A 27247-nucleotide genomic window follows, 5' to 3' on the forward strand; every position below is an offset into this window, starting at 1 on the left:
GAGGTTTCTTCTTTGCATTGTAAATTTAAATGTGGCATTTGTGGCCCTTTTCCAAACGTCACTTAAATAAGCACTTGTACTACCAGAAAAAGGTTTTCCAAAGTACAATAATCCCATGTTCTGTCAGCTGATGATGAATGATTGTTCTTAGTCTGGTACCATTTGAGGGATCAGAGATCACAGGTTTCCAGCTGAGCTCTACACTTTTTTCCTCCATGCAGCGAACTTCCGTCAGATTCTTAAAAATGTGAAATTGTGCACTTTAGAGCTGGATGCACAATGCTTCCAAACCAAACTTGCCTTGAAAATCTTTGTTCAAACATATAAATTGTTATCTTGCATATTTTTTTGACTAACTGAATGTTTCCAACACATTTATTTTCTTTAAAAAAATTTTTTTTTTTTTTTTAAATCTGCCTTTTGTGAATAAGGATTTTGTACCAATGAGACAAAAAAATAAACTCTGGAGTTTTTAATGTTTAAACTGAGATAAAAATCTAAGAAATGGAAAAAAACTCACTGTATATCATTTCATGCACATTTTGGACTGTTTATAAATGGAACACCGAACAAAGGAGTGATTTCTTATTGAAATTCTTTGCTGTTGATTTTAATTACTTTACACAAAAAACACCTCATAAAATTGTGGTTTTATGAAGATTGTCAAAGGATTATTGCTTTCACATATCTTGCACTGACAAAATCAATTTGCCAATTCTGCTTCATGTGTAAATGACCTTGCAAGGTTTTTTTTTCCAAGACACTTTATTCCATGTTTCTTACATATCAAAACCTTTTTATTGTACTTAGATATAAATAATGGATTGGTAATCATATTTTTATGACTAGATACCAGGAAACCTGTCATCAGTTGTTGTATTCTCACATTACAGAGAGACAAGATTTGATCTGCATGAAAAAGGAGAGGAAGTAAGATATGATATTACACATGTAATGTAAAAAAAAAAAAAAGAAATGTATGAAATTGAGTTGTTCTCCATGCAGAAACTTGACACTGCTGTGCAAATGGAGCAACATACTTTAATCTGCAGTCACCGTGAGAGTCCTTGTTAATCTAAATTTGTGAAATAATATCTTAAATGGCAAAACCTTGACTCCAAGCTGTGCTGTGATAAATATTCCTGACACATTTCAACAAAAGGGGAGTGTTTTACTGTTTTTTTAATTTCATCTGTCTGCCTCGCCTCATTAGATATGTAGATTTATTGATCCAAAACCAGCTGCAGATCAGACTTCATCGTAGAGTTTCTTTATGATAAGCATTCCTACTTTGATCAATACCACCACTCACCGCCTCTGTACTATCGGAGGTCTATCACAAGAGGAAAACAATTTTCATCCACTAGCTCCACCTCATTCTCCATTCGACTGAGGAGAGAGTGAGTGTGAGGGGGGGGCAACAAGCTTTATTTTCCCTTTCTGCTGGCTTCAAGTGAGCGAGCTAAAATGGATCCTCTTGAACCTGCGGTAAAAGCCAGGGATTGAGATCTGGACAGCTATTACGACAAAGAAAAATATTTTAAAAACACTGAAGTCTGTGAGTATTGTCAGGTACTGGGGAGGGAAATGGAGGAGGGAAAGATCTGATCAAATTAGGTAAGTCTCTGAATTTTCAAAGTGATTACCTCTGGGAGTGAAGCCGTCGCTCACATCTGCAATTATAACATCTGTGCATCTCTTGAAGCATTGGTGATAATTGTGCTGGATATTTTTTTTTATCACTGGAGTGATTCAGCTGTATTTATAATAAAGGAATCGTTATGTAAATCAAATTTACTTTCTCCAAAGAGCACAGTTTCTTTTTTTTTTATTCAGTCTTGGACCTCGGTCATTGCTACCTGGAGTTTTTGGACACGTGAACTAAGTGGTGTTTGTGAAATCCTCTGAGAGTGAAATGTGGTCTGCTGGGGGCCACTGAGAGACTGCGCTTAATCACGGAGCACTCGCAATTATGGTTAAAGCCCCCACGTCTGAACCAGACGCCTTGGGGTCACATAAAACAAACGATGCCCAAGAGAACGCTCCTCAGCACGCAGAGCCCAGCTCGCTTCGAACACCACTCAAAGAGATCACAGTGAATTTCATAAGGAGGACCAAAATCCATGGAGTGAAGTTCATCTTCTGCCCGAACAAGTCAAAGCCTCAGCAGATCATCTGGAGCCTGGCCTTTCTTCTTTGCATCAGTCTGCTCTGCACCTGGTCATGGAACCGAATCGTCTATCTGATGTCCTACCCTGTTGTCACCAAGATCTACATGGTTTGGGCTCACAACATGTCCTTCCCAGCTGTGACTATCTGCAATAAAAATGTGTTTCGTGCATCCAACCTGACCAAGGATGACCTATACCACAGCGGCTACTGGATGGACCTCATGTATCCAAACCACACGGTGATGAAGAGGAGCTTGTCCATCCTTAAAGACAGCCACAAACCAGCTCTCCTGAGACTGCTGGACTTCCACAACTACACCCCGCCCCCTGATTATCAGGCCAACACCACAGAGATGATGGGTCGCCTCGGCCACCAGCTGGAGGACATGCTGCTGCAGTGCAAGTTTCGTGGTGATAACTGCACCCACAAGAACTTCAGCACTGTAGGTAGAAAGAAAAGAAAGATGGTGTTTGTCAGGTGTTTATAACAAAGTGTATTAATAATTCATCTGATGGAGCTCCTTTACAGCACGATTTCTCTCAGTCTGTTGTGAGGCGTTGATGTTTAGGAGCTGCAGACAAGCCTGTCCTGTTTTTGCAGCTCAAACATGGTCATTAAACCTGACATTCTAGAAAACGCCAAATACAATATTGTCACCAAGCCCATTGTATAGCTGTGACAACTTTTTCCAAATGTTGATTTATTTTTATTTTTTTTAGATGTGCTTACTGATGACTTCTGGCAGTGGTAATAATATGAAGGAGGCAAAGTATGGGTATTAATAATTCAGACATCGTAGATCAGTCTAAATTAAAATTTTAGCCTTTCTAATTGAACATCTGCAAGGCATGAGGAAAATATGCTTTTTCCTTTGAAAGTACAAAAGCAATTTCACACAATGTCTGAGTAAACGAAATGGGGAAAGTAGAGGTAAATCATAGAGCTGGTCTATCAAATGTTACTATTTTTGAAAATAAATATAAAGCGTTTCATAATATTAGAGTGACCAGAAATTGTATATACTGTGACATATATACTGTATATATGCGTAAATCAAAAACAGGAACTTGTTAATTACCGTATTTTCCGGCATATAAATCGCTCTGGAGTATAAGTCACATCAGGTTAAAAAAGCATCATGAAGAGGAAAAAAATATATGTCGCTTTGGCGCATAAGTCACATTTATTATGCGTCACTGCTGACCAGTCGCGTTTATTATGTGTCACCCCTGACCTCGGGGAAACATGGGCCAGTGTCGTGCCAAAAATCGATTGGCGGGAGTGCGCATGGGAGGACTTGCTGTTACAATTCTTCAAAATTGAACAAGATTGCCATTTAAAAACAATTGTTTGCTCGACATTATAGCAAAGGTGTGTCTCAGTTTAACTTTTTCCTTAATAAATGCACTTTAATAGTCAATGTTTGGTGGTGGTGGGGGAGGCAGCGGGGGTAGCGGTACAGGAACAACATATACGCCTACCAGTAGTTGTCAAAAGCCTAGAGGGTCCTCGTGCCTCTAGCGACTGCAAATGGTAATGTTTACCGTAATTTCTGCCGTACTTGTTGCACGCCCTATAGGTCGTATCGGTCCAAATATGTATAAAAAGGCGGAAAAATCCATAAATATGTTGCTTCGCCGGATACGTCTCATCTATTATGCATCACTGCTGATGTGTCACGTTTGTTACGCGTCAACGCTGACAACCCAGAAATGTGGTCTGGTGTTGTGCCAAAAAATCAATGGGCTACCAAATGACGGCCACGGGAGCGTGCACGGGAGGACTTTAACAAGAATTTAACAAGATTAACACTTAAAAACATATTTATTTTCTCGACTTTATAGTAAAGGTGTGTCTCAGCCTAACGTTTGCTTAATAAAATAACTTTAACGGTCAGATCAGCTGTATTTAAAAAGTATTCACTGTCTCTGTGCTCTGGGAACGTGCAGACAGAGAGGAAAAAGGAAGGAGGAATGCTGCTCGTTTCATCAAAATTAAATAAGAAAAGCACCTAAAGCAATTAATTGTTTGCTCAAAATTATAGCAAAGGTGTGTCTCAGTTGAACTTTTACTTAATAAATGCACTTTAATGGTCAAATTAGCTGCATTTTGCTGGGGCGGTGCATTAAAATGAAGCTGAGCTCCAAGCAGCGAGCAGAACGAAGGTGGGGGAATGTGGCAAGCCGATTGTGTCATTAATAGCTGGTGAAGATTCTCAGTCATCCAGGGCATGGTAAAGTCAAAAAAGTTCAAGACAAAAACAATAAAGTATAAAGTATAATAAATAAAGTCCAGTTGTTTTAGTCTTGAACTTTTTTGAATTTGTCATTATAGCCTCATTTACCTATTACATGATGCAATGGCATGCCTTACTGCTACTATTACTCTGCTGCCATCAAGTGGCTGAAAGTGGTACTGCTCTTTTTTTCCTTTCCCGTCATAATGAATGAAAACAGTCATATCCCAGCCAAAAATTTGTTTATAAATATGGGGAAAAAATGTTGCTTCCACCTATAAGTTGCAGGGCATGTAAATTATGTAAAAAAAAAACTTGACTTATAGGCCAAAAAATACGGTACTCTGGTTCATGTCAGTATGAATGAACATTTGAAGCATCAGTCAAAATTTGCGTTATGAATATGGGAAAAAAACATATAAGTCGCTTCGGCAAATAAGTCGCAGGACTGGCACATCTATGCAAAAAAATTTGCAACTTATACGCCGGAAAATATAGTAACCTCTGCTTTTGCTGACGGAGATCAAATCATCACAGTTTGTTCACAGTTTGTTCCTCTCTTTAATACCAGTGTCAAAACCATGAAACATTAAACTTCTTGACCAAGAAGTCAGTAAGACGTGGTCATGTTTTGGATTCAAGCTGTGCGTGTATCTGAAGCTTCTCAGGGTGCTGCTGAAGTGTGACTGCCGCTTTCTTTTCTTTTATTTAAAATTCCACCTAAATTTTTAAAATCAGTCACCAGCTAGATAGTTTCAAGTCACTTTGGAGACCTCATTATACAAGCAGCAGGGGTAAAAGACATAAAGCTGTGTCTAACAGTATCTGTCTGAGCCTGGATATGAAACACTGACTCTGATCTCTGGAGAGCAGCTTTGCCTCAGCTGGTTGACTTCTTGCCATCAGACGTTTTTAACGCAGCACGGCGGCTACCGATGTAAACCTGCTTGGCCTTCTCTGTCCTTTCTTAGTGTTTGAGAAATGTTCTAAACACACAAATGAATAGTTGAAATAACATTGTTTTAGCTCAGTACAGTTATGTTGTAACTGGATCAAATAGTTGGACAGCTGTGATCATTAACATTATGACTCAGTGTGGTGAATTATGCTATAATTTTGACAGCCGCTTTATTGCACCCCAACTCTTTGCATGCATTTGAGCTCTTTTAACTTTTTTTCTGCAGAACAGTGCACAATGTCCAAAACAGATGGGATGTGTAGAATGTTATTTGAAACTAAAAGCAATGAATTGATAATCTTATAAACTTGTATTTTATTTGGGGGAAACTTCGGGGGGGGAAATGGAAATTTTGATCTGGATGGCAACAACACATCATACAAATATTGGGGCAGGGTCATGTTTACTCACAAGATCAGTTGCTTTTTGGAGGGAAATGGTGTCTTTTGTTGCAGTTTTTTTTTTTTTTTTTTTTCATTGCTGCCTTCAGCTGTTCAGTGTCATGTGAGAATTTAAGTCTTCTTTAACGAAACATGGGTTCAGTTTGTAAAAATTACGCAGGAAGTTTAAAATCTGAAAACACAGTGTGTCAGCTTGGACCACTGAGGCAAAAGTTACAGCCAAGTAAGTTCAATTAATTACATCTGCCTCTTTTTTGCTAGACGGTTTGCCGTGAAAACACATAAAACATTAAGAACTGCTGAGCTTTACTGGCATTGATTCAGCTCCAGCTCAGAGTTTTAACCATGACCACCCGAATCTTTCTTTATTAATTGATGGGAAAATAGTGCATTCAGTCTGTCAGAGGGAATTTTTGGGAGTGAAATTAGATAAAGATTGATGGTTGGTGGTTGTGCTGAGAAGCCCTCATCAACTCCTCCAATCAAAGCCTGTTCAGTTCCGGTGCTTCTTTTTCTGATAATCAGAAAACCTCTGTAATTACCTGTTCTACACAATTATATGGAGGCGTGTAAAACATCTGTGCACAGCTGGCCACAGCTCTGCGGACAGGTTTTATTTTTCATTCACACCTTTCATTGTTTGTTTGATTCGTCTCTGTGTTCCATTCGTAGATTTACACGCGCTATGGGAAATGCTACACTTTCAACTCGGGATTAGATGGCAACCCTTTGTTGACGACATTAAAAGGAGGCACAGGGAACGGCCTGGAAATCATGTTGGACATCCAGCAGGACGAATATCTGCCTGTTTGGGGAGAAACAGGTCAGTGCAAGTTTCAACCCAAGTCTTATATTAACAGTTTTAAGTTAACCTGTTGTATGGAAATTCCTTCATCTTGTTGTTTCTCTCAATATCTTTTTTTAAAATAAGTAGCAAAGGTGATTTACTTTAAGACTATATGTTTCTCCAGGTGTTCAGCTGACATCAGATCTAATAAGCTGCACTGAGTGATTAATTGATTTTTGTTAACAATGTGCAACAACATCCACAGATTGTACAACCATAAACTAAACAACACACAGTAAATCTTGGGTTGTAAATCTGTTTACAATGAGCCAGCACACCACCACCTTCATTTTATTACCTTTCACAATAAAGTGCCTTATTCATAAACAACTTGAAACAGTAAAAATCCTAAAAATGACTTTGTTCTGATGACTGCACTTGTTTTTTTTTTAGCACTCTTCACATTTTAAAATAACAACTAATACCCTCTGCCCTAGCACTTACCCTTAATAAGCTAATGAAAAAGCAAATATCTATATTTACACTTACACATATACATGGTACACTTAAGCATGCACATCAAAACACATCACTGTGCTGCTCAGACCAGAATTTTCCAGGTGATTTCAAATGATACAACCTTATAACCTGATTTTTTTCCCCCAATGTAAGAAAATCTCTGCAGATTTGTAATTTAGCAGTGTAAGACTCCTGGCTAGCAGAGCTGTGGATTTTAGCAGGAGAGAGAGCAAAGCCACACCCTAAATGAGTCATTTGGAGCAAAATCTTCTTCACAGACAACGTAAGAAAGAATTTCCGACTAGAACTTGATCACACTTGTTGTTGTATGCTCTGGCGTGCTATATCCACAGATGAGACGTCCTACGAAGCGGGCATCAAGGTTCAAATCCACAGCCAGGACGAGCCGCCCTTCATTGACCAGCTGGGATTTGGTGTGGCCCCTGGTTTTCAAACTTTTGTGTCATGTCAGCAGCAACTGGTACCTAACGATTGGCTTTCAACTTTGACTGCATTGCGCTTCGCTTTCATTCAGTGTTTGTCCCAAAATCCCCACAATCCAGCATCCATTATCTGTCTGTTTTGCGGAGCATGAAGCAAAAGCAGATCAGTGATTTTCCTCATGTGGGAATATGAGAGTTGATTCGGTATTCACTAAATGAAACTGAGGAGTTACAGCAGCACTAGAGTATTGACAGCTCAGGGCTGAGTAATGATTGGATGCAACTACAGAAGCATGCTGTGCCTCTTGAAACCAAATGCACTGTAGACTTGACAGCCTGTAGAAATATATACCTTAGATTGAATTCTCCTCACTTTTAGTTTAGTTAAAATATATATAAAGCTTTTTGAAGTCTATGAAGTCTGTCTCTACTGGTGCCTTCTAAATTAATTATAGAATAAAATTCATTAGGTTACAGGCTGCCGTTTGTAATGTTACACAGTCAAAAACTAACAGCAATATTTTTGTTTTAGCCTTTCATAAGAAATTTTTTTTTTTTCAAAAACATATTTTCACCATGTCATTCATACATTTATATATGTCATAGTTCCAAACAAAATATTAAAAAAAAAAATTCCTTGTCCTGTCTGGCATTGTGACACTTAGAAATATTGTCCGAGTGTCAAAGTGATGCCCAACAGATTTACTTTCACAAGCAGAGCATTATAGCTGGCCTTAATGCTCCGCTTGATATATAAATTACATTTTATTAGAATTTGCTTTGGGCTTGTTTCAGCTGTAATGGACACGGGGATGAAAAACAAAGAAGAAAACAAAGCAGAAAAGTGAGAGAAGGGTTAAAAGGTAAAGAATGAGATAGGAATAGAGGAGAGAGAGGGATAAAGAGAACACAAATCAACATCATTGAAGTCTGCCTCTAGACCTGCGGAAAAAAACAACAACAAAAAAACAAGACAAAACCGAGAAACCACAACAACAAACAACATATATAATGATACTTGTAACATAATTAGAAAGTATTTTATACAGTACATGGTAATACAAGATATATTTAGTGGCCACCACAACCCAACTGAGTGTGTATCTGATAAACACCTGAATCTAAACACCTGTGTGAGCATGCTTGTCACTATAAGGTTTCTCCATAAAAATGCACAATAATGGATGTGGGGACCCACAGACCCGTCCCCACAGGACACAATGGTAACACAGGGAAGACCGGAACCACAGACACACAGCGGCCCCCAAGCCCGGAGCTCCGGGAGTCCCCCAACAGGGACACCCACACCCCCCAGAGAGAGAAGCAAAGGGAAGCCCCGGACGATCCCCAGCAACCACAATGCTGAAACCCCAGGAGGCTGCAGCGACGAGTCCACAGGCCCTGCCGGCAACCCGCCCCTCCAGAGTGGATCCGGCCATGGACACCGAGTCCCGAGGTCGTACCACCCCCTAACAGAGGCCCGACAGAGCCAGGGCACCCAGGCCCCGGCAGGCAGCCACCAGGGCAGGCCCGCACACACCCCACCACCCAGCCCCAGCTGCTGAGAGCCACCAATGCACTGGAGGCAGGGGGGGCTCACACCGGAGGGGAGCACGACACATTAAATGGGGGGGGGCAAAATTGATCCAAGAGAGGGGACCACCTAAAACCCAACCTGAGACATAAACAGGCTCACAGAGACAGCCGTCCATGCGCCCCACCCACCCGACAGTGACCGCAAGCCGGCCCCTAGGCCGGGGGTCAGAGCAGCAGGGAGCAGCAGCTGAGGAAGGCCGGCCCAGCACACCAATGATCAGACATCACTACAGCCCCACATCACAGGCTCGGAGAGGCCCCAGCACGCCACCCATGCAACCCCCCTCCCCCCCCCACACCCCCAGCACCCCCCACCATGAATGTCACATCAGGCTGACCAGCCAGCACCCTGTGAAAGTGAAGCCACGCCCCCGACCGCCACCATGCACCACCAACGACCACACACACACAACCACAGCCGACCCCCCGACAGAACCTGGCAGCCACCCCAGGCAAAGGGCCGGCCATTTCAATCAGGAACCCTGATCAAAAGATCCAAACAACCCAGGGAGAACCGGAGCACCGGCCCCACCCCCAATCGCCCCCCAAGGCCCAACACCCACCCACAGCCCAGACCCCAACCAGGCAGCCTACCCCACCTCCCTGCCCTGACCCTAAATGTCAAACGGAGAACGAGGGTTTAAGGAAAAAAAAAAAAGTATATATGTATACACACACACATATATATATATATATTATAAATATATAAACAAAATATTTAATTTAAAAGCTAAATATTTAGTTTACTAACTAAATACTTAACTTGCAAGTTAAATAGTTAGCAAGCTAAATATTTAGCTCCACACTAAATATTTAGTTTACAAACTAAATGTCTATGCCCAAGATAAATGTTTAATTTACAAACTAAATATTTTACTTCCAAGTTAAATATTTAGTTAGTGAACTAAATTTTTAGGTGTACATTAAATATTTAATTTCTAAGCTAAACATTTAATTTCTAAGCTAAATATTTAATTTACTAACTAAATATTTAGCTCAGACCTAAATATTTTCCAAGCTAAACATTTAATTTCCCAAAAAAATATTAAGTTTGCTAACTAAATATTTAACTTGCAAGTTACATATTTCGTTTGTAAATTAAATGTTTAGCTTGGACATACATTTTTAGCTTGCTAACTAAATGTTTAACTTGCAAGATAAGTATTTAATTTGTAAACTGAATATTTAGCTTGTAAGTTAAGTATTTAGTTTGGAACTGTGACATTTTATAAATGTGTGAATAACAGGGTGAAAATATGACTTTTAAAAAAGGCCTTTTTTTTTCCTTATGAAAAGCTAAATAAACCACAATATTGTTGTTAATTTTTTTACTGTGTAACTTTACAAATGGCACCCCATAGAGGTCATTAACACTGTCATTCATTTTAAAATGTTTTATTTGCTCCGATTAAACATCTAACTGAATGTATCTTGTGATTAACTATTTTCAGCTACATTCAGACAAAATGTACCATGTCTGCAGAGGTCAAATGAAATCTGAACTTTAAAGATTTCCTGAGAAATCGTTAAAAATATAACATGCCCCTGTTTTTATGGTGCTTAATTTTCCAACTTCGGCAGCAGCAAAAAGCTGGGTTTAGATTAGAATTTTTAGATTAGAGCAACGACCTGGCTCTTTTTTTTTTCTTTTTTTTTTCCAGTTGTAAAAGTGGACCATGATTTAAGCGCACAATTTCACTGGAAGAAGAAAAGCCTGTGGCAGGTTTGTTGACACCTGAAAATGTGCAGCCCTAACTGTGGCTCCACCGCCGTCAGTGAAGGATGAAAACTAATAATTATAGTAGAGCTTGAATTGATCACAAAGCTCTCATGGAAAGTCATAAGAATAAGCTCAGATGGATTTCCTACTTAAATCTAATGACACAGTGGAGCTCTTGTGTGACGTTGCTGGGAGAACAGATTCAGATTGTGCTTCTTTTGTTCAGACCAGAATAACCCACAAGACAAAGAGTAACCATTGAATTTTCAGTCAAATCCAGCGACAGAAAAGGCAAATAGGAGCTTTGCTGCATACAATTTTAGAGTTTTCAATGATTAAAATGATTAAACATTTTGTTCAAGTGCATTTTTTAATTGAGCTGCAGTCTCATTAAAATCTCCACCTCAAATAATGAATATGTGAGCTGTACATCAAATTAATTTGCTTTAGCAATTAATGGTGCTAGATTTAAATGGTTTTGTTCTAAATGGTAATCAACCCAGTGGCTCTGTCAGCATGAACTAAATAATGTAAAATGTGTCTTGTTTCAGCAGAGTAGCATGGGATGATTGAGGCATATTTCTGGTCTTCTGAAAAAGACACTTGGACACCACAAAACAATGGCAAATTTTATTTTGGGGAACCTGCTCTGGTAAAAAATAAAATAAAAAATAAACATGTTTCTATTTTCTGTGTGAATATTTTCCGTGCTCAGATATGACCATCATTCAGCCATCAGGTATACTAATCACCACTGCAAAATGTATCCATGACAGCAGAAACTCAAGCGTTAGTCACTTATGATCAGAACACGAGGATCAATAAGAAGAGCAGCCCCCCAAAAAACATGTTTATGAGATGAAAATTTGATGGTTCCCAAACCTAGTCCTTGAGGAACACCATTCTGCATGTTTTAGTTGTTTCCCTGCTTTGAAATATGTGATTTAAATGAATGGATGATTAACAGGCCTCTGCAGAACATGAGGAAGTAATTAAAACACACAATCAGGTGTGTTGGAGCAAGAAAACAACTAAAACATGCAGGATGGTGTTCCTCAAGGACCAGGGTTGGGAATCACTGATTTAGACCATGGATGAAATCTGATTGGCGTTTATCAGTGTTGTTGCTTTCAGTGTAATCAAAGAATCCATCCATCCATTATCTTTACCCGCTTCTTCCTTTTTGGATCATGGGGTTCACCTGGTTTATATCCAGCAGTCACTATGCGAGAGGCAGGGGACACCCTGGACAGGTCGCAAGTCCATCACAAGGACACAAAGAGACAAACAACCATTCACTCTCTCCCTCACACCTAGGGACAATTTAGAGTTACCAATCAGCCCAACGTGCATGTTTTTGGTCTGTGGGAGGAAACTGGATTACCTGAAGAAAACCCACTCATGCACAGGGAGAACATGCAAACTCCACGCAGAAAGGCCCCCCTGGCCAGGATTTGAACCGGCGACCTTCTTGCTGAGAGTCAACAGCTCTATCAACTGAGCTACCGTGCTGCCCCTAATCAAAGAATAAAACACTTAAATTAATAGTTCAGATCTTTTAAAGCAAGGTTCTAACAACAGGTTAGGAACAATAAATATCTTACCTGTTTTAGATAGCTATAGAAAAACATTAACCAACAATTTTATTAAGCTTAGACTCGCTCTTTTGCCTTCAGAGCTCCCTTAAGTCTTGGTCGCATAGATTCAACAAAGTGTTGGAAATATTTTTCAGAGATTTTGGTCTATTTTAATGTGAGGCATCACACAATCGCTGCAGATTTGTCAGCTGCACATCCATGATGGGAATCTCTCGTTTCACCACATCTCAAAGGAACTTGATTGGATTGTGGTTTGGTGACCGTGGAGTCCAGTGAATCGAAACTCGTCGGATCAGGCAGCGTTTTTCCAATGACTTATGGTTCAATTTTGGTGAAATTGTAGCTTCAGATTCATCTTCTTAGCTGACAAGAGTGGAACTCTGTGTGGTTTTCTGTTGCTGTAGCCGGTCTGCTTCAAAACTGAACATGCACATTCAGAGATAGAATTGTGTGGACCTTGATTGTAACAAGTAGAAGTTTGAGCGATTGTTTTTTCTATCATCTCAATCCAATATGATCATTCCCATTTGACTCTGGCATCAACAAGCCAGTGCTGCTCACTGGACATCATCTCTTTTTCAGGCCAGTCTCTGTAAACCCTAAAGATGGCTGAGTGTGAAAAACCCAAGTAGACCCACGTAGCAATACCTAAAATACCCAGGTCACCCCACCAACAAACATGTCATTTTTACCATATATAAATCATTAAATGCTCTGAGTTTCTGCCGTGTGTGAGTGGCTGATATTTATGCTGACAAGCAGTTGAACAGATTTATCTAAAAAGTAGCTAATGGTTGTATACATTAGCTCTGACAAGCTTACAGCTAGTCTGAGTGGGTCTAAAACAAAAAGCAGAGTGCTGTCATTTCCACATAACTCCATTCTCAAACCTTTCTTAGTGGTTCATGCAAACACTATTTTATAAACTTTTACACCACATTCACTTTTGCATTACATGGTTATTCAAACAGAGAAATATCTCTGAAGGAAATGTCCCAGGCTGCATTTGAAGTGCTATGACTGCTGTTACTTGCATTTGCAAATACGCATAGAGTTTCATGCAAGCTACCATGTATTTGGAAATCAAACATTGGAATTGTAGCACATTTGTATGAATTGTTGTCATTCTTTTTATTTTTTTTTTTACATTTGAGGCATTTTTAAGACAATGTTACATCACTTTAGTCTTTGCTTCCTTTGCAGTGGTGGAGAAAGTACTCAAACACTGTACTTAGGTGAAAGTACAAATAAACAGACAAAAATGTACTCTAGTAAAAGTAGAAGTACCTTATTAATGTTTTTACTTGAGTAAAAAGTAAATAAGTACTTGCTTTTAAAAATACTTAAAGTATTAAAAGTAAAAGTACTTCCTGAATGTATTACATAATGCAATGGTCTACAATATCTTTAAGGGTGCCTATATGTATATTTTCTGTAATACATTAATAGTGTTGAGCCATTTTAATGAACAATGCTGCAGATAGTGCATGTTTTTATTGTGTTTACTCTGTGACACAGTTCACACTTGGACTTGTGATTCTGTGCGTCAGAATTTCAGGGATGACCTGCAGAGTTAAATGCCATTAAGCAAAATAAGAAAGAGGAATGATTATACATTTGAAAGTTTTTATTTAACACAAAGCAAAACCAATATGTCATTTTAACTGCAGTAAACACATTTAAGTAAAAGTTGTCTGCCTGAAAAAAGGAGCATTAGACCTAACAAAGGAACAGGCTCTGATCAGTTCAACTCCAGTTTGTCATCAACTCTAGTTAAAATACTGTCTAGTCGACCTTGTAATAGGTCAACAGTGAACAATATTTTAACTTCCTGACACCGTTTGGACACATTTCTTGTCTCCTGTCCTAACATCCCATGAACTGACACATTTTAATATTGCAGCAAGAATTTCTTGTTCAAGTTCAGAAGAAGTTGGTTTTTAATGTTTTTTGAGTCCAGTCTGGCTCTTTTGGGAAATAAAATCTGTCCTGCTGTACTGAATAGCCTTCCAATAGTCTTCCAGTAGTCTTTCAATAGTCTTTCAATAGTCTTCCAATAAGGCCATGGGTGGCACGTATCTTCTGGCTGACTTTCCACAGTGGAATCCATTCTGGGTGTGTTAGCGGTGCTGTGGGAGCGCCCAGCTCAATGACATATATACTAGAATAATATACGTCATTGGACCAGCTCTTCTTGAAGGCGGGTCTAACGTTACCTGCCCACTTTGTAGTGATTCAATGGACCAACGCCCCTCTCGCCATTGGTTACTTTCAAATTAACGAGCAAATCAAAAAAACGCAACGTGAGTGTAACTTGTAACGCAACACATTATAGAAATGTAGTGTAGTAGAAAGTACAGATACTTAATTTAAAATGTAATGGAGTAAAAGTCGAAAGTATCCACGTTTAACTCTACTTAAGTAAAGATACATGGAAAATGTTCTTAAGTACAGCAACAAAGTACTTGTACTTAGTTACATCTCACCACTGCTCCTTTGTACAAGACATTAGCTCATCAAATTGGTCAGCACTGATTTATAATTCTCTAAACTGAGTGTGTCCAAAGAGCTTTCCACAACAGGTAAGATATTACCGCTTCATAAAGTATCTACAGAACCCCACTCCACAAGATCCGAACTACTGAATTTCTTCTTAATTTTGTGGTTCAATAAGTTAGAGTTTTGATGTGGAGTGCTTTTACTTGTGATTTTAGTGTTAACCTAATTTTAAGTGCTTTTTTTTAGCTTCAGGTTTTCCTAAAGTCTTGTGGCTGAATGGTAAACTTTCCATGGGTGTTACTCAGATTTATTGTCTTAGAGTGGGTAAAAACTTCCTCGTCCTTATTCTCTCTGTTGCTGATCTTTTTTATTTTGATAATGATGCGAGTTCACCCCCTCACCCCTAGATGAGACGTCGTATGAGGCCGGCATAAAGGTGCAGCTTCACTCTCAGTCAGAGCCTCCTTTCCTCCATGAGCTGGGCTTCGGGGTCGCCCCCGGTTTCCAAACATTCGTTTCCACCCAAGAGCAGAGGGTAGCGTATGTGCGACTGGGCTTGCTGCATGCTGCAAATTGTCCTGTTAAAAATGCTACACTCTCATTTAGTTTCTCACTTTAACCTGCTGCTCCCTCACCCTGTTTGTGTGGCTGCAGTGTGTCCTTGTTGTTGTCTTCTTTATTCAGTTAATAGGTAACAAGCAGCTGATGTGTTTCCTTCCTTTAATCAATTTACCCACGTCTCTATCCTCAGCAAAGCTGTTATTTGGTTGTATTTGTTCATTTCTATGTAAGCATCTTCTGTTTGCTTTTGGTTTAATGTCTCAGTGGAGCAATCCATTGAAGCCTTGAGTTATGAAAGGACCAGAGAGTGTGATACATTAGAGTTTATCACCCGTGAAGAGTCTGGCTGCAGTCTATAGCCATTGCGCCAGGGCTTTTTCTCTCCCGTATATCCAAGAATGAGAGTCTGCTAGTTCGAAAAGAGAGTTCAATGAAAGCTTAATCATGTTTGCCAGTTTAAATCCACTCCATCAACGAGTTGCACTCTATCTCTGTCACTCTGTATTGACTAAAAGATTGCTTGATTGTTAGTTGGCCTGGGTAGAGCTGGTGGATATAATCAGACTCTAATGTGGTGATAACACTGATTGCTGATCAGTTCCCGTTGCACATAGGAAATACTGTAAATACAAAAACACTTGAACAAGTCGTGCATAATTATTTCCTTTTTTTTATGTGGTCATCAAATGTTTGTTGGGTGTTAAACAGCTGCACACACAACATTAAAAGCATAGTTTGTGGTTAGAGATCTCACACAAACACGCACATGCACACGCACACACGCAAGGAAAATTACTTCACTCTAAAGGTTTAAATGTTTCAAATGAACAGAGTCTTTTAAATTAAGCTGTTAAACTCTTTTTAATTACTGATTCATTTCTCTTTCCCTGTGTTAATCATAAATGAAGGACCTGCTTTCCACCTTTTAATGAGAGTCCCAATGAGCCGTCATAGTAAACTTATTTTTTAATTTTTATTTATGAGGCTAAACTGGGTGGTTCTGTAAGAAATACAAAATATGCCTTTTTTAAATGATCCAATCAATCTTAGAAAACTTACATTTACTTCTTTCTTATATATTTTTATACGGTCCTAATTTTTAAATACAAAATATATTTAAAAAAATATGATAACGTTTATCCATACATTGCGTAAAATCTGTTGAAGTATTTTTGATTGTCCAATTTTAAAATGTGTAAAGAGTTTATTGCTCGGGCCTTTGTTGTCAGAGTTCTAAAATGTGTCCATTGATTGTGGTGTCCTGTCTGGCGTCAGAGTTCTTACTCTCAAACCTGCCTCTACTCCCATGGTACTCTGCTCCACGCCAGGGACTAGACCTGCACCGGGGATGTTCTGCATGATGTGTGCTTGCTGCAGCCACACAGCAATCATGTTGTGCCACCTCTGTCTCAGTGCACACTTTGATTTGAAAGCATCTGTTTTTGTGTGCATTTGCGTCTGCTTCTTTTATGGTTTTGCTTCTGTTGCACTGGGTTTTGCATTTCATTACGTTTGGTGTGATCCTGTGAGCTGATATGCCGAGGGGAAAACATGTGCTGTTTGCTCTTTCAGCTTCAGTACCTCCCACCGCCTTGGGGAGATTGCAAGTCCACTCCGATAGAGTCAGACTTCTTCTCCACCTACAGCATCACTGCGTGCCGCATTGACTGTGAAACTCGGTACCTGCTAGAGAACTGCAACTGCAGGATGGTTCACATGCCGGGTATGAACTCAGCCTGGCCCAGCGTGTGGAAAGAAGCATTCTTGTGTCCTCCTCTTACTTGAGTATTGATTGTCTCCTCCCTCTTACCTCTAACAGGGACTTCAACAGTTTGTACGCCTGAGCAGTACAAAGACTGTGCCGACCCAGCTTTAGGTGAGCTCACGCTCTTCATCGTGTTCAACATAAAATATTACTGTTGTGTCTTCTTTTTCCATTAACGCCTACATTCAAATACTCAGCAGCACTGCCACAAGTACATTTCAGGCTTTAGATAATAGTATAGCTTCATTTTGAAATGACTTCATTATCAGATAGTGCTGAACCAAACTTATAAAATTATTCCAGCAATGTTCAGTCAGGTCATCTGGATGGTTTATTTTTTTGTTGTGATATTTCGTCCTTCATCCAAAGGACTTCATCAGTCCGAGGAGCCACAACAAACTCAGTGCCACAAGCAGCCCAGTCATAGTGGGCCAACCAGTTTGCTAAAGATAAGATGGTTTCTGGGGCCCACCCTCTCCCCTGTCAACTCCTCTGAGACAGCCATAGCCAAAGTGGTTCAAAACACCAAAGTTCATGCTCAATAATCCAGGTAGAAAATCCAACAGTTAAGTCAGGTCATCTGGACGGTTTCATTTTTAGTTGAGACATGTCGTCCTTCATCCAAAACACTTCTTCAGTCTGATGAGCCTCAACAAACTTTAGCTATGGCTGCCTCAGAGAACTCGATGGGGAGAGGGCAGGCCACAGAATCTTATCACAGGCAAACTGGTTGAACCATTATGTGATTGTGCTGCTTGTGGGACTGAGTTTGTTGTGGCTCCTCGAACTGATGAAGTCCTTTGGATGAAGGATGAAATGCCTAAAAAAAAAGAACCATCCAGATGACCTGACTGAACTTTGTTGGGTTTTTTAAATCTGGATTACTGAACATGAACTTTGATGTTATAAAATTATTGTTTAAAAATCCCATTATGGTGATTTATGTAACTACGCTTCACTGATTTCAAGTAAATCCCACTAGTATTATCCCCTTGCAGTATTACAGCTTCAGTCATTATTTGCTTTCATGGAAAGTGAACGATGGCAGCGAACGTATTTCTGTTTTATGTGGCAATATTTTTAGCACAAACTGAGAACTACTGCTGGCAGGTTTGTTTGATTCTTCACCGAGATCACAATATCACAATGACTTTGATCATCCACAGACTTTTTGGTAGAGAAAGACAACAATTACTGTGTCTGTCAGACGCCCTGCAACATGACTCGCTATGGCAAGGAGCTGTCCATGGTTAAGATCCCCAGTAAGGCATCTGCTAAATATTTGGCTAAGAAATTCAACAAAACTGAGCAATATATTGGGTAAGTATTAGTTATTCAGTTAATGACCTCTTCTTTCTGTAGACTATAGCACAGCATGACCTGAGTCTCCATCGTTCACCTTCAATGTAACAATAATGAAAGAAAGTTATATAGAAAATGAGAAATGTCCTTTGATGTTATGTGAAAAAGAAAAACCGCAGAAGGTAACACACACTGGCTGTGCTCTTGTCTGTCCTCTTTGCAGAGAAAATATATTGGTGTTGGACATCTTCTTTGAAGCCCTGAATTATGAAAAAATTGAGCAGAAGAAGGCGTATGAAATTGCGGGGCTTCTCGGTAAGATTTTTGCTTTTCATTGGGACAAAAAAAAACTTTGGTATCAACACTCAGCAGATCGCAGGCAAAAAAGAAAAGAAAAAGCATGTTCTCGTCTGAGGCTTTGAGGTTTCCTCTTTGAACCTGCAAGATTGGCTGAACACGGTTTTATAATCTGATGCTCTTGCAAGGGCAGCAGGGTTGGTTTTGATGAGAAGTTGAACCTGCATGTTCACTTTTGTCAATTCTGTTCTGATTGCTGAGAGATACTCTGAATTAGATGTGACAGCACTGGGAACGGTTTCACGCATCGTTGTACAATTACTGTACCTGCCTGTATCTGTTCATCTCTTTTTCTCTAGGTGACATTGGAGGTCAGATGGGGCTATTTATTGGAGCCAGTGTCCTAACAATACTGGAAATATTCGACTACCTATATGAGGTGAAGTTTGGTCTTTTTGTTAGTCTCAACAGAACTCTGATTTTTTTTTTTTTTTGACGAAAGCCGTTTTCAATCAAGAATTTACTTGTTGACAATAAATGTCATCAGGGCTTAATTTGTAAACGATCGATGCTGGAACGCAAATAGTGGAGGGATGACTTGAATAAAGTAGATGCAATTTCCTGCATTTTGGTGTATCTTAACAGGTTGTTAATCATCTACATTTACCTACATTTGTAAACGCTCTGGTTCTGAGCCCGACTCTTCTCTGCTGAATGCACTGTCCTTGCTTGTTGTTGTCCGACTCCACATGTGAAACCTCCAGGCGCCTCCTCCGTCTGCTCATGGCGACTGCCTGTGGGTTCCTGCCCACGTACGACTGCCTGGTTAGCTCGGCACTCACCCCCACCACTCACTCGCTCCTTTTCCAATCACGATTGCCACTGCCTTTAGGTGCTTTAGTTCTCGGTTGTTCAACTAAGAACAACGAGAAGCCTTTTTAAAATTTAAACTAAATTTGACTGTCTTTTCAACATTTTGTTCAATGTTATTTTGACAATTTAGCACTGTTGTTTGACATTTATCTCGTTGTATATAATATTCAAAATTTTATTAACGACCCACTTAAATTGTTGAACTGATTTGCAATTTTGTTGTGCTATTTAATTACACTTTTGAGTTTTTTTTTATAAAATTGCACAATGACTTTGGACTTTTAGGGGCAGAGATTTTTTAAGGGCAGAAGCGGACATGATTACTTGAAGGGGCAGCTCGTATGTGATGTTAAGATGTTCGTAAGTGGCTGTTGTGTTTAAAATGAGTGTTTATGTAATTATTTTCAGTTTACATATCCAATATAGGTTTTATTCATTCAAGGCAGTCATATTTGTTCATAACTTTATTATTAGTAAGCACTGAGTTTTACCAAATCCTATTCTGGCTGGATCCTGGCTCAAATTAAGCCCTGAATGTTGTACTCCTGTGTGGATTTTTGATAGAGTTGTGAATACAGGACATGATGGTGAAAACTGGAATAGTGGATGAAGCATCTGAATGTCATAATTGATTATCTTTTATTTTGGTATCAATATTGGATTTACTTGGATGCATCATCTAAAGTATATTTGTGCTTCAAAGAAGCAATTTTTGTATGAAAATGGCTCAAGTGAATCCTAAACACCTAAACACCACCACTGGGTGAAAAGCGAAACTGCTTTTTATTTTTATTTTTGTGCATTTTATTTCATTTTATTTTAAACAATGCTGTTTTATAATTCTCAGAACTGTGTTACTGGAAAGATTTTTTTGAAGCAAATATGGTTGAGAAACTCTGTGACATTAATTTGTTTTCATTTGCTTAATAAGTTTCTTCAATCACAAGACAGACAGACAGACAGACAGACAGACAGATAGACAGATAGACAGATTTTAGCTGTTTTGCATAGACTAAGATGAAATTTGGGGAGGTGTGGGGGTTCTGCCTGGTTGGGACCAGATGATCTAATGACTGCTAATTCAAGTGCTGCCATCAGTGATTTTGTCCGACAAACCCCCTCTGAGTGTAATTATTAAGTCATTGTCGTACAACCCTCCTGAAATGTCTTTTTTTATCTTCCTTGGTTTGCAGAGAGCAGAAAAACAAGATGTGACACTTTCATTAGTGAGGTGGCAACCACTGTATTTTGTGAAAAAGCACAGCAATACATCTTGTCATCTTACCAAAAAGAACACACACAAAAAAAGAGAGAGAACTTTTCCATTAAACTGAATGTCACTGACTGTAATGTACTTTACATTTATTAACCGTATGTTTCAATCTCTTCTTGCCTTCAGGTGTTTAAAGATAAGGTCTTGGGTCAACTGTTGCGCAAGAAACGACCGCAGCGTTGTCCAAGTGACAATCTGGTAATTTTTACTTTTTTTAAAACTTCTCAGAATGCAGTGGACTGAGTAAAATTAACCTGATGAGCTCAGGAACAACAACATGTCTGATGACGTCTGAAAATGCTTTTATTACAAATATCAGACAGAAAAATAAACGCCACTCCAGATTATATGAGACATCAGTTGTCAGGCAGAAACCGTGGATTTAAAAGAGAACTTGCTTTAATACAGGACAATGTAGCATCTGTATTTATATTATGAACAGGAGCATAAATTACTCCTTATGGTGATAAATCTCAGAGGACTGACCTTTTCTTACTTCACTTTACTTCATTACTCATAAACTTATTTTATTGTCAGGGGTTACATTGCAGTTTATTCCACACACTGACATGTTTTACTGTTTCCTGAAGCTTCTCAATATCACCCAATATCATGTAATTAAAGTTCACTGAGAGCACTAAAGGCTGCAGTTTCTTTGTGCTCCTTCCATACTGGTAAAGTGGGAAAAAAAAACAGTTTCACACAAAAGACAGATAATAACAAGGATGTTCAAGAGATATTAAGAACATTTTATTAGTTTTTAAAATCATTAAAGCAGTAAAGCCAATTTTTCTTCATTTTATTTGTTTTATTTTCTAAATCACCGCCTGTTGTTGCGCTCAAAGTGGTTTTTAACACACTGCATCCAAAAGCCTCTCATTTTGTGCTGATGGTTATTTAACTTTTCTACGGGGCTTTTAGGGAGTGATTTATAGCAGAAATCACCTTCTTAATGTTAGCAGTCAGCATCTGTTCAGCACATGCCTCAGAGCCAAACCCCATACCAACACAGAGCGGCTGATTATACAAATACAGCAAGAAAATGGGACTAAACTCAGATTTTGGAAATAAACCATTTACAGTTGCACTTTAAACTCATGTTTATGGATTTATTTTTCCCCGGAGTCATGTTTGAAGAATCATTTTTCTTTTTGAAGACACTCACCTCTTCCTTTAGACAAGGAAGTTGTGCAGTAAAGACCCAGAACTGCTAACTAACTAAAAAAAAATTAAAAAAGTTAATCTGTTCAGATGCTATTATAATAAAGTGTTGGCTTGTTTTCATTGCGCGGACATTTTTTGTTCCTGAGTTTTTGGTTGTGCGTTGGTTAAGTCTGCGGTTCAAATTGTTGCTCGCTTTGGCCTTCATGTTTGGAGTTTGCATGTTTTCAACGTGCATCCCACAGTCCAAATCACAGTTTAACTTAAAACTGTAAATAGGCTTCAGCCATAAAGGGTCGGGGGGTATCTTTTTCTTGCATCCTTGAACCTTGACCAAGACAAAGCGGGCACAAATAACGTGATAGTGTTGGTGTCCATGTTTCATGGTAAAATGTCAAAATACAAACAGTACAATGTGTGTCAAGCAGGACTACAAACTGTATGAATGGCATGAAATGAATAGAAAGTTTGTTCTTTTTTGTTTGCCTTGCATGAGCTCGTTACTCTTGCAGGCTCAGCTGCCTCAGGTTCCAAATTTATTGGCTGTGGAAAGAGTAAATTGTTGAAAATGACCATTCTTCTATCGGAGTTTGAGATACCGCGTAAACAACGAACATGAAGCAGCGTAACGAAGAAGAATAGCGCTTAACTTTGGTTTTATTGGAGTTTCTAATGAATCAATGAGAGAAGCAACACACATGCTCTTTCACACAGTTTGTAATGCTTTATCTACTCCTCCATTCATGTCAAATTGCAAGGATTCACTTCCAGTGCTTTTTACATACATATATTTATTTATTTAATGCAGCAGCATGCAAACTGGTCAAAAAATGTCCATAATTGTGAAAAGCTGTTTAAGTAACCATCCATCCATCCATTATCTTTACCCACTTATTCCATTTTGGGTCATGGGGGTCGCAGGCGCCCATGTCCAACTATCACTGTGTGAGGGGCGGGGTACACCCTGGACAGGTCTCCAGTCCATCACAGTTACACATAGAGACAAACGAGACAAACAACCATTCACTCTCTGTCACACCGAGGGACAGTTTAGAGTTACCAGTCAGCCTAACATGCATGTTTTTGGTCTGTGGGGGTATCCGGAGAAAATGCACGCATGCACGGAGAGAACATGCAAACTCCACCTAGAAAGGCCCCTGGTTGGGATTCGATGCAGCAACCTTCTCGTTGAGAGGCAACAATTTTACAAACTGCACCACCGTGCTGCCATTAATCATAAAATACCACTAATATTAGTTTAGGCAGAGTTGTATTTTACTTCCTAAGAAAACGTAAAACTTAATAAAAATGCTGCATACAAATGATATTTTCAGTTAAGTCCTTGACTGTGGGATTTTCACCCAGCATCTCTGCAATTTGTACTTCAGGTCCTGTGACACTATACATGAATATATTGTAAAAAAAAAAGTGATAATACCGTTCAGATGACTCATTTAGGGTTGGATTTGTGCATGTGCACACTAGAAGAGTTTACTGCCTATGTGGTCCATTTTAGCATGGGCAGCTATTTAAAGATACAAAGTGTTTTCACTTGCCGTCTTCTCCAGCTTTTGTGGCATCAGTTACGTTAATTTTCAAAGTCCTATGCTGCTGCAAGGAGACGGGACTGCTGATTGTTGACAAACGCTTTGAGGATCTAAATCGCTTTTAAACTGAAATATACATACTAGTTACTTTCTGACTTTATGATGCTATTGACTTTAAACAAGTTAATTTATGAAACCTTGGATTAAGTTATCTGAGAGGCATTATCTCTTTGTGTGCTTAAACCAAAACTCATCTAAAAAAAAAAAACAGTTTTCTCATGTTTTTTTTTTTCGGGAGTAGTGATTTTTTAAAAAATTTTTTATTAACTTTATTTAACTTAACTTAAAGAGGAATTTTGACTGCAAGCATCCAAACATTTGCATTTCATTTCTCTGTCATTTCTCCACTTCAACTATCTGTAATTAGACGGTGTTTTTAAGTTCTGTTCATTTTACCCATTACTCATCAGCACATCTGGATGGAATTGAACCGTTTCTTACTTTCCCTGACTATTAAAAAGAAAACCGGCACATTCATGTTCTAACGGAAGTGGAAACACCTTTAACCACATTATTTCCTCAAGAGTTCAACTTTTAATCTTTACATTGTGTTTATTTCATTCCAGTCACCCTCACCCATCTTTCTTTTCATCATGTCTATTCCAGGACTTTCCAGAGAACCCAACCAGCCCTGGTGTCACGCCTAATCATGCCCCCAGGTAGCACACCTGACTGATAATAGATGCTCCCTCCCATGCTGTCCCCCTCTTTCATTCATACCATCTCATGTATCATTTCCTCAGTGGGGATATTTGGTCGGTCAATACAAAAAAAGTGATAAATTAACTCCACTAAGAATTTTATTTGTTGCCATGTCAGGGAAGGTCAGTTGTGGTATGTGTCTGTAATTTTTTTGGCTCAGCTAAAAGAGTTGGTTGGATTCTCGTAAAGATATTTACCCTCCGCACTATCTAAATGATTATGCTTTTCTAAAGTGCAGTGTTTCTGAGAAAATTATACTGTGGGGTGTTGTTTGTAAAGTTACACAGTCAATATTTAACAGCAATATTTTGGTTTTACGGCCTTTCATAAGAAAAATAGTTTTTTTTTTCAATGTCATATTTTCGCAATTTTATTCATACATTTATAAATGTCATAGTTCCAAACTAAATATTTAATATACAAGCTAAATATTTAATTTACAAACTAAATATTTATGTTCAAGCCAAATGTTTAATTTACAAACTAAATATAAATATTCAATTAGTGAACTAAATATTTAGGTGTAAACAAAATATTTAATTTCCAGGTCTGAGTTAAATTTTAGTTAGCAAATTAAATATTTAGTTTAGGAATTAAATGTTTAGCTTAGAGAGTAAAGAAAGTAAATGTTTAGTTTGGAAGTTAAATATTTAGCTGGGACAATAAATATTTAGTTTGGAAATGAAATGTTTAGTTTTGCAAATAAATATTTAGCTTGGAAATTAAATATTTACTTTTAAATATTTAGTTTACAAACTAAATGTTTAACTTGCAAGTTAAATATTTAGTTTGTAAATCAAACATTTAGTTTGGACATAAACATTTAGTTTGTAAATTAAATAAATATTTAGTGTGGAGCTAAATATTTAGCTTGCTAACTAAATATTCAACTTGAAAGTTAAGTAGTTTGTAAACAAAATATTTAGGTGTAAATTAAATATTTAGTTTGGAACTATGACATTTATAAATGTACGAATAACATGGTGAAACTATGAGTTTGAAAAAAAAAAACTATTTTTTTCTTATGAAAGGCAAAATATTGCTGGTAATGTTTGACTGTTACTTTACAAACGGCACCCCATACATTACTTTACTGAATTGTATAAAGTATAAAACCACATGGAATCTACATTTGTTCCCCAGTGCAGAGAGGTAATGTGTTTAAAGCTTGTGCCAGATGACATCATTAGATTGTGATGTTATCACAGGTCTGCATGCAGTCAAGTTTTATTTATTAAACAAAGAGTTGTCTTTTTGCTGAAAATGTTATTTTTTATCATCAGTTATTCTATCAGCAGCGTATTCAAAAGAGAGTACAGGCATAAATTATGCAAGTCTCTCAGGTTCCAAAAACATTACAATTGTACTTTTGTAAAAGCAGACTAAAAATATGCTGTTTTCCTTCTCTTCTCCCTCCTTTTGTTCATCTCACCCTATCATCCCTAAATCTCTTCTTAACACATGAAACATGTGCAACGTGTCACAACTGTTCATCGTGTTTTTACTTTAATGTCCTGTCTTTTGTTCATGCTCAATTCTTCTTGTTTGTGTCTCAATGTTGCCTCTTGTAAATATTCTCATTGTTTCCTGTCTTCACGATGACTTCCCTTTTACCTGTGGCTCACCTTTTCCCTCCATCACCATCACTTCCTGCATCTCTCCTCCCTTAACCTCCCTTGATTTCTCCCCCTTCTCCCTCACCTGTGTTTTGCAGAGCACCTGTGACACCCTCCGGAGTCACTCGGATAGCCTCGGATTCACGCCGAACATCTTACCTCGTCACCCGACTTTAGGCAACTTTGAGGAGTTTGCTTGTTGACGACTTACTGTGGGGTGTACCGAAGCTCATCTGGAGACTTGACGGCAAACTGTGAAATATTTTAGGAATTCAACAGAAAAGGGTTGAGTGGAGGCTCAAAAATAGTACAACTTAATGCCAGAATAGACACAGAATATTATCATCCCGCAAAAATCAAACACAGAGAGAGAAAGAGAGGCCACTTCCAACACAGATCTCAGGTTTAACTGCCATGTCAAGGGCATCAGCGTTAATTTGGTAGATTTTATTGCATTTTGTAGAGGGTTTTTTTTATGTCATGCAGGAATTTTTGAGCGAACAATCAAACGAACGTGTCCGAAACGTTCTCGGAACTGTTAAGTTTTGTGATAGCGCTATTACTGTTCATCAAGTAACAAATAAAATAATAATTCGGATTCGTGCATGCAGTTATTAGCATCTATAAACTATTTTTTCACCTGTTACTAGTTTAAAATACTCTTTTTTTTTTTATCTGATCTGATGGTTGATTAAAAGAGCTTCTCCCACCTGAATAAAAACACCAGTGTTTAATGTTGCCTTTCACTACAAAGAGACTGATCGTGTCATTAATTAGACAACTGTGTTCACGTTATAAAGAGCAGGAGCTAATTTGTGCACATGCAATCACTACATTTTGTTTCTTGTGGCTTCTGGGATGATTCACACTGGCATAAGATGCTTTTATTGACATTAGTCATTTTTGTTACAAACAGTTCAATTATGAAATAACGCCAGGAGGGGGAAGGAGCAAATGATTGTATCTTTATAGAGCTGCTTTTTCAATACAAAGTTCAGTTTTAGGGCTTCACTTCAAATGTTGTCCTCTAGTTATTTTAAATGGTAAGCCCTGTAGGTGCACCTCTTCACCTCCAAGAGGGCTCAGTCTGGAGTTATCACCCATTCTGATGGACAAACAAAAGGCAACTCAAGATCTCCTCCTGATCTTGTGTGATAAAGC

General features: G+C 38.5%; 1 protein-coding gene across 1 annotated transcript; it reads left to right on the forward strand.

Annotated features, from left to right (window-relative positions):
• Window positions 1-1969: 1969 nt before the first annotated feature.
• Window positions 1970-26590, forward strand: asic1c (acid-sensing (proton-gated) ion channel 1c). Its single transcript, XM_037682314.1, has 11 exons — window positions 1970-2614; window positions 6440-6590; window positions 7427-7554; window positions 17063-17213; window positions 17310-17366; window positions 18422-18575; window positions 18781-18872; window positions 19214-19293; window positions 21127-21198; window positions 24375-24427; window positions 26185-26590. Exons 1-11 carry the CDS (start codon window positions 1973-1975, stop codon window positions 26261-26263), a joined length of 1659 nt encoding a protein of 552 aa, XP_037538242.1. The 5' UTR covers window positions 1970-1972; the 3' UTR covers window positions 26264-26590.
• Window positions 26591-27247: the final 657 nt, after the last annotated feature.

Source organism: Nematolebias whitei, chromosome 9 (assembly GCF_014905685.2).
Source record: "Nematolebias whitei isolate Nwh7 chromosome 9, NemWhi1, whole genome shotgun sequence".
NCBI lineage: Eukaryota > Metazoa > Chordata > Actinopteri > Cyprinodontiformes > Rivulidae > Nematolebias > Nematolebias whitei.

What these genes read in the sequence shown, in the direction of transcription:
- asic1c (XM_037682314.1), top strand. Translation starts at nt 1,973, where the DNA reads ATGGTTAAAGCCCCCACGTCTGAACCAGACGCCTTGGGGTCACATAAA. An exon ending in GCCTGTTTGGGGAGAAACAG is followed by an intron (nt 6,591 to 7,426) that starts GTCAGTGCAAGT and finishes CTATATCCACAG; the next exon opens with ATGAGACGTCCTACGAAGCG. An exon ending in CAGGATGGTTCACATGCCGG is followed by an intron (nt 17,214 to 17,309) that starts GTATGAACTCAG and finishes TACCTCTAACAG; the next exon opens with GGACTTCAACAGTTTGTACG.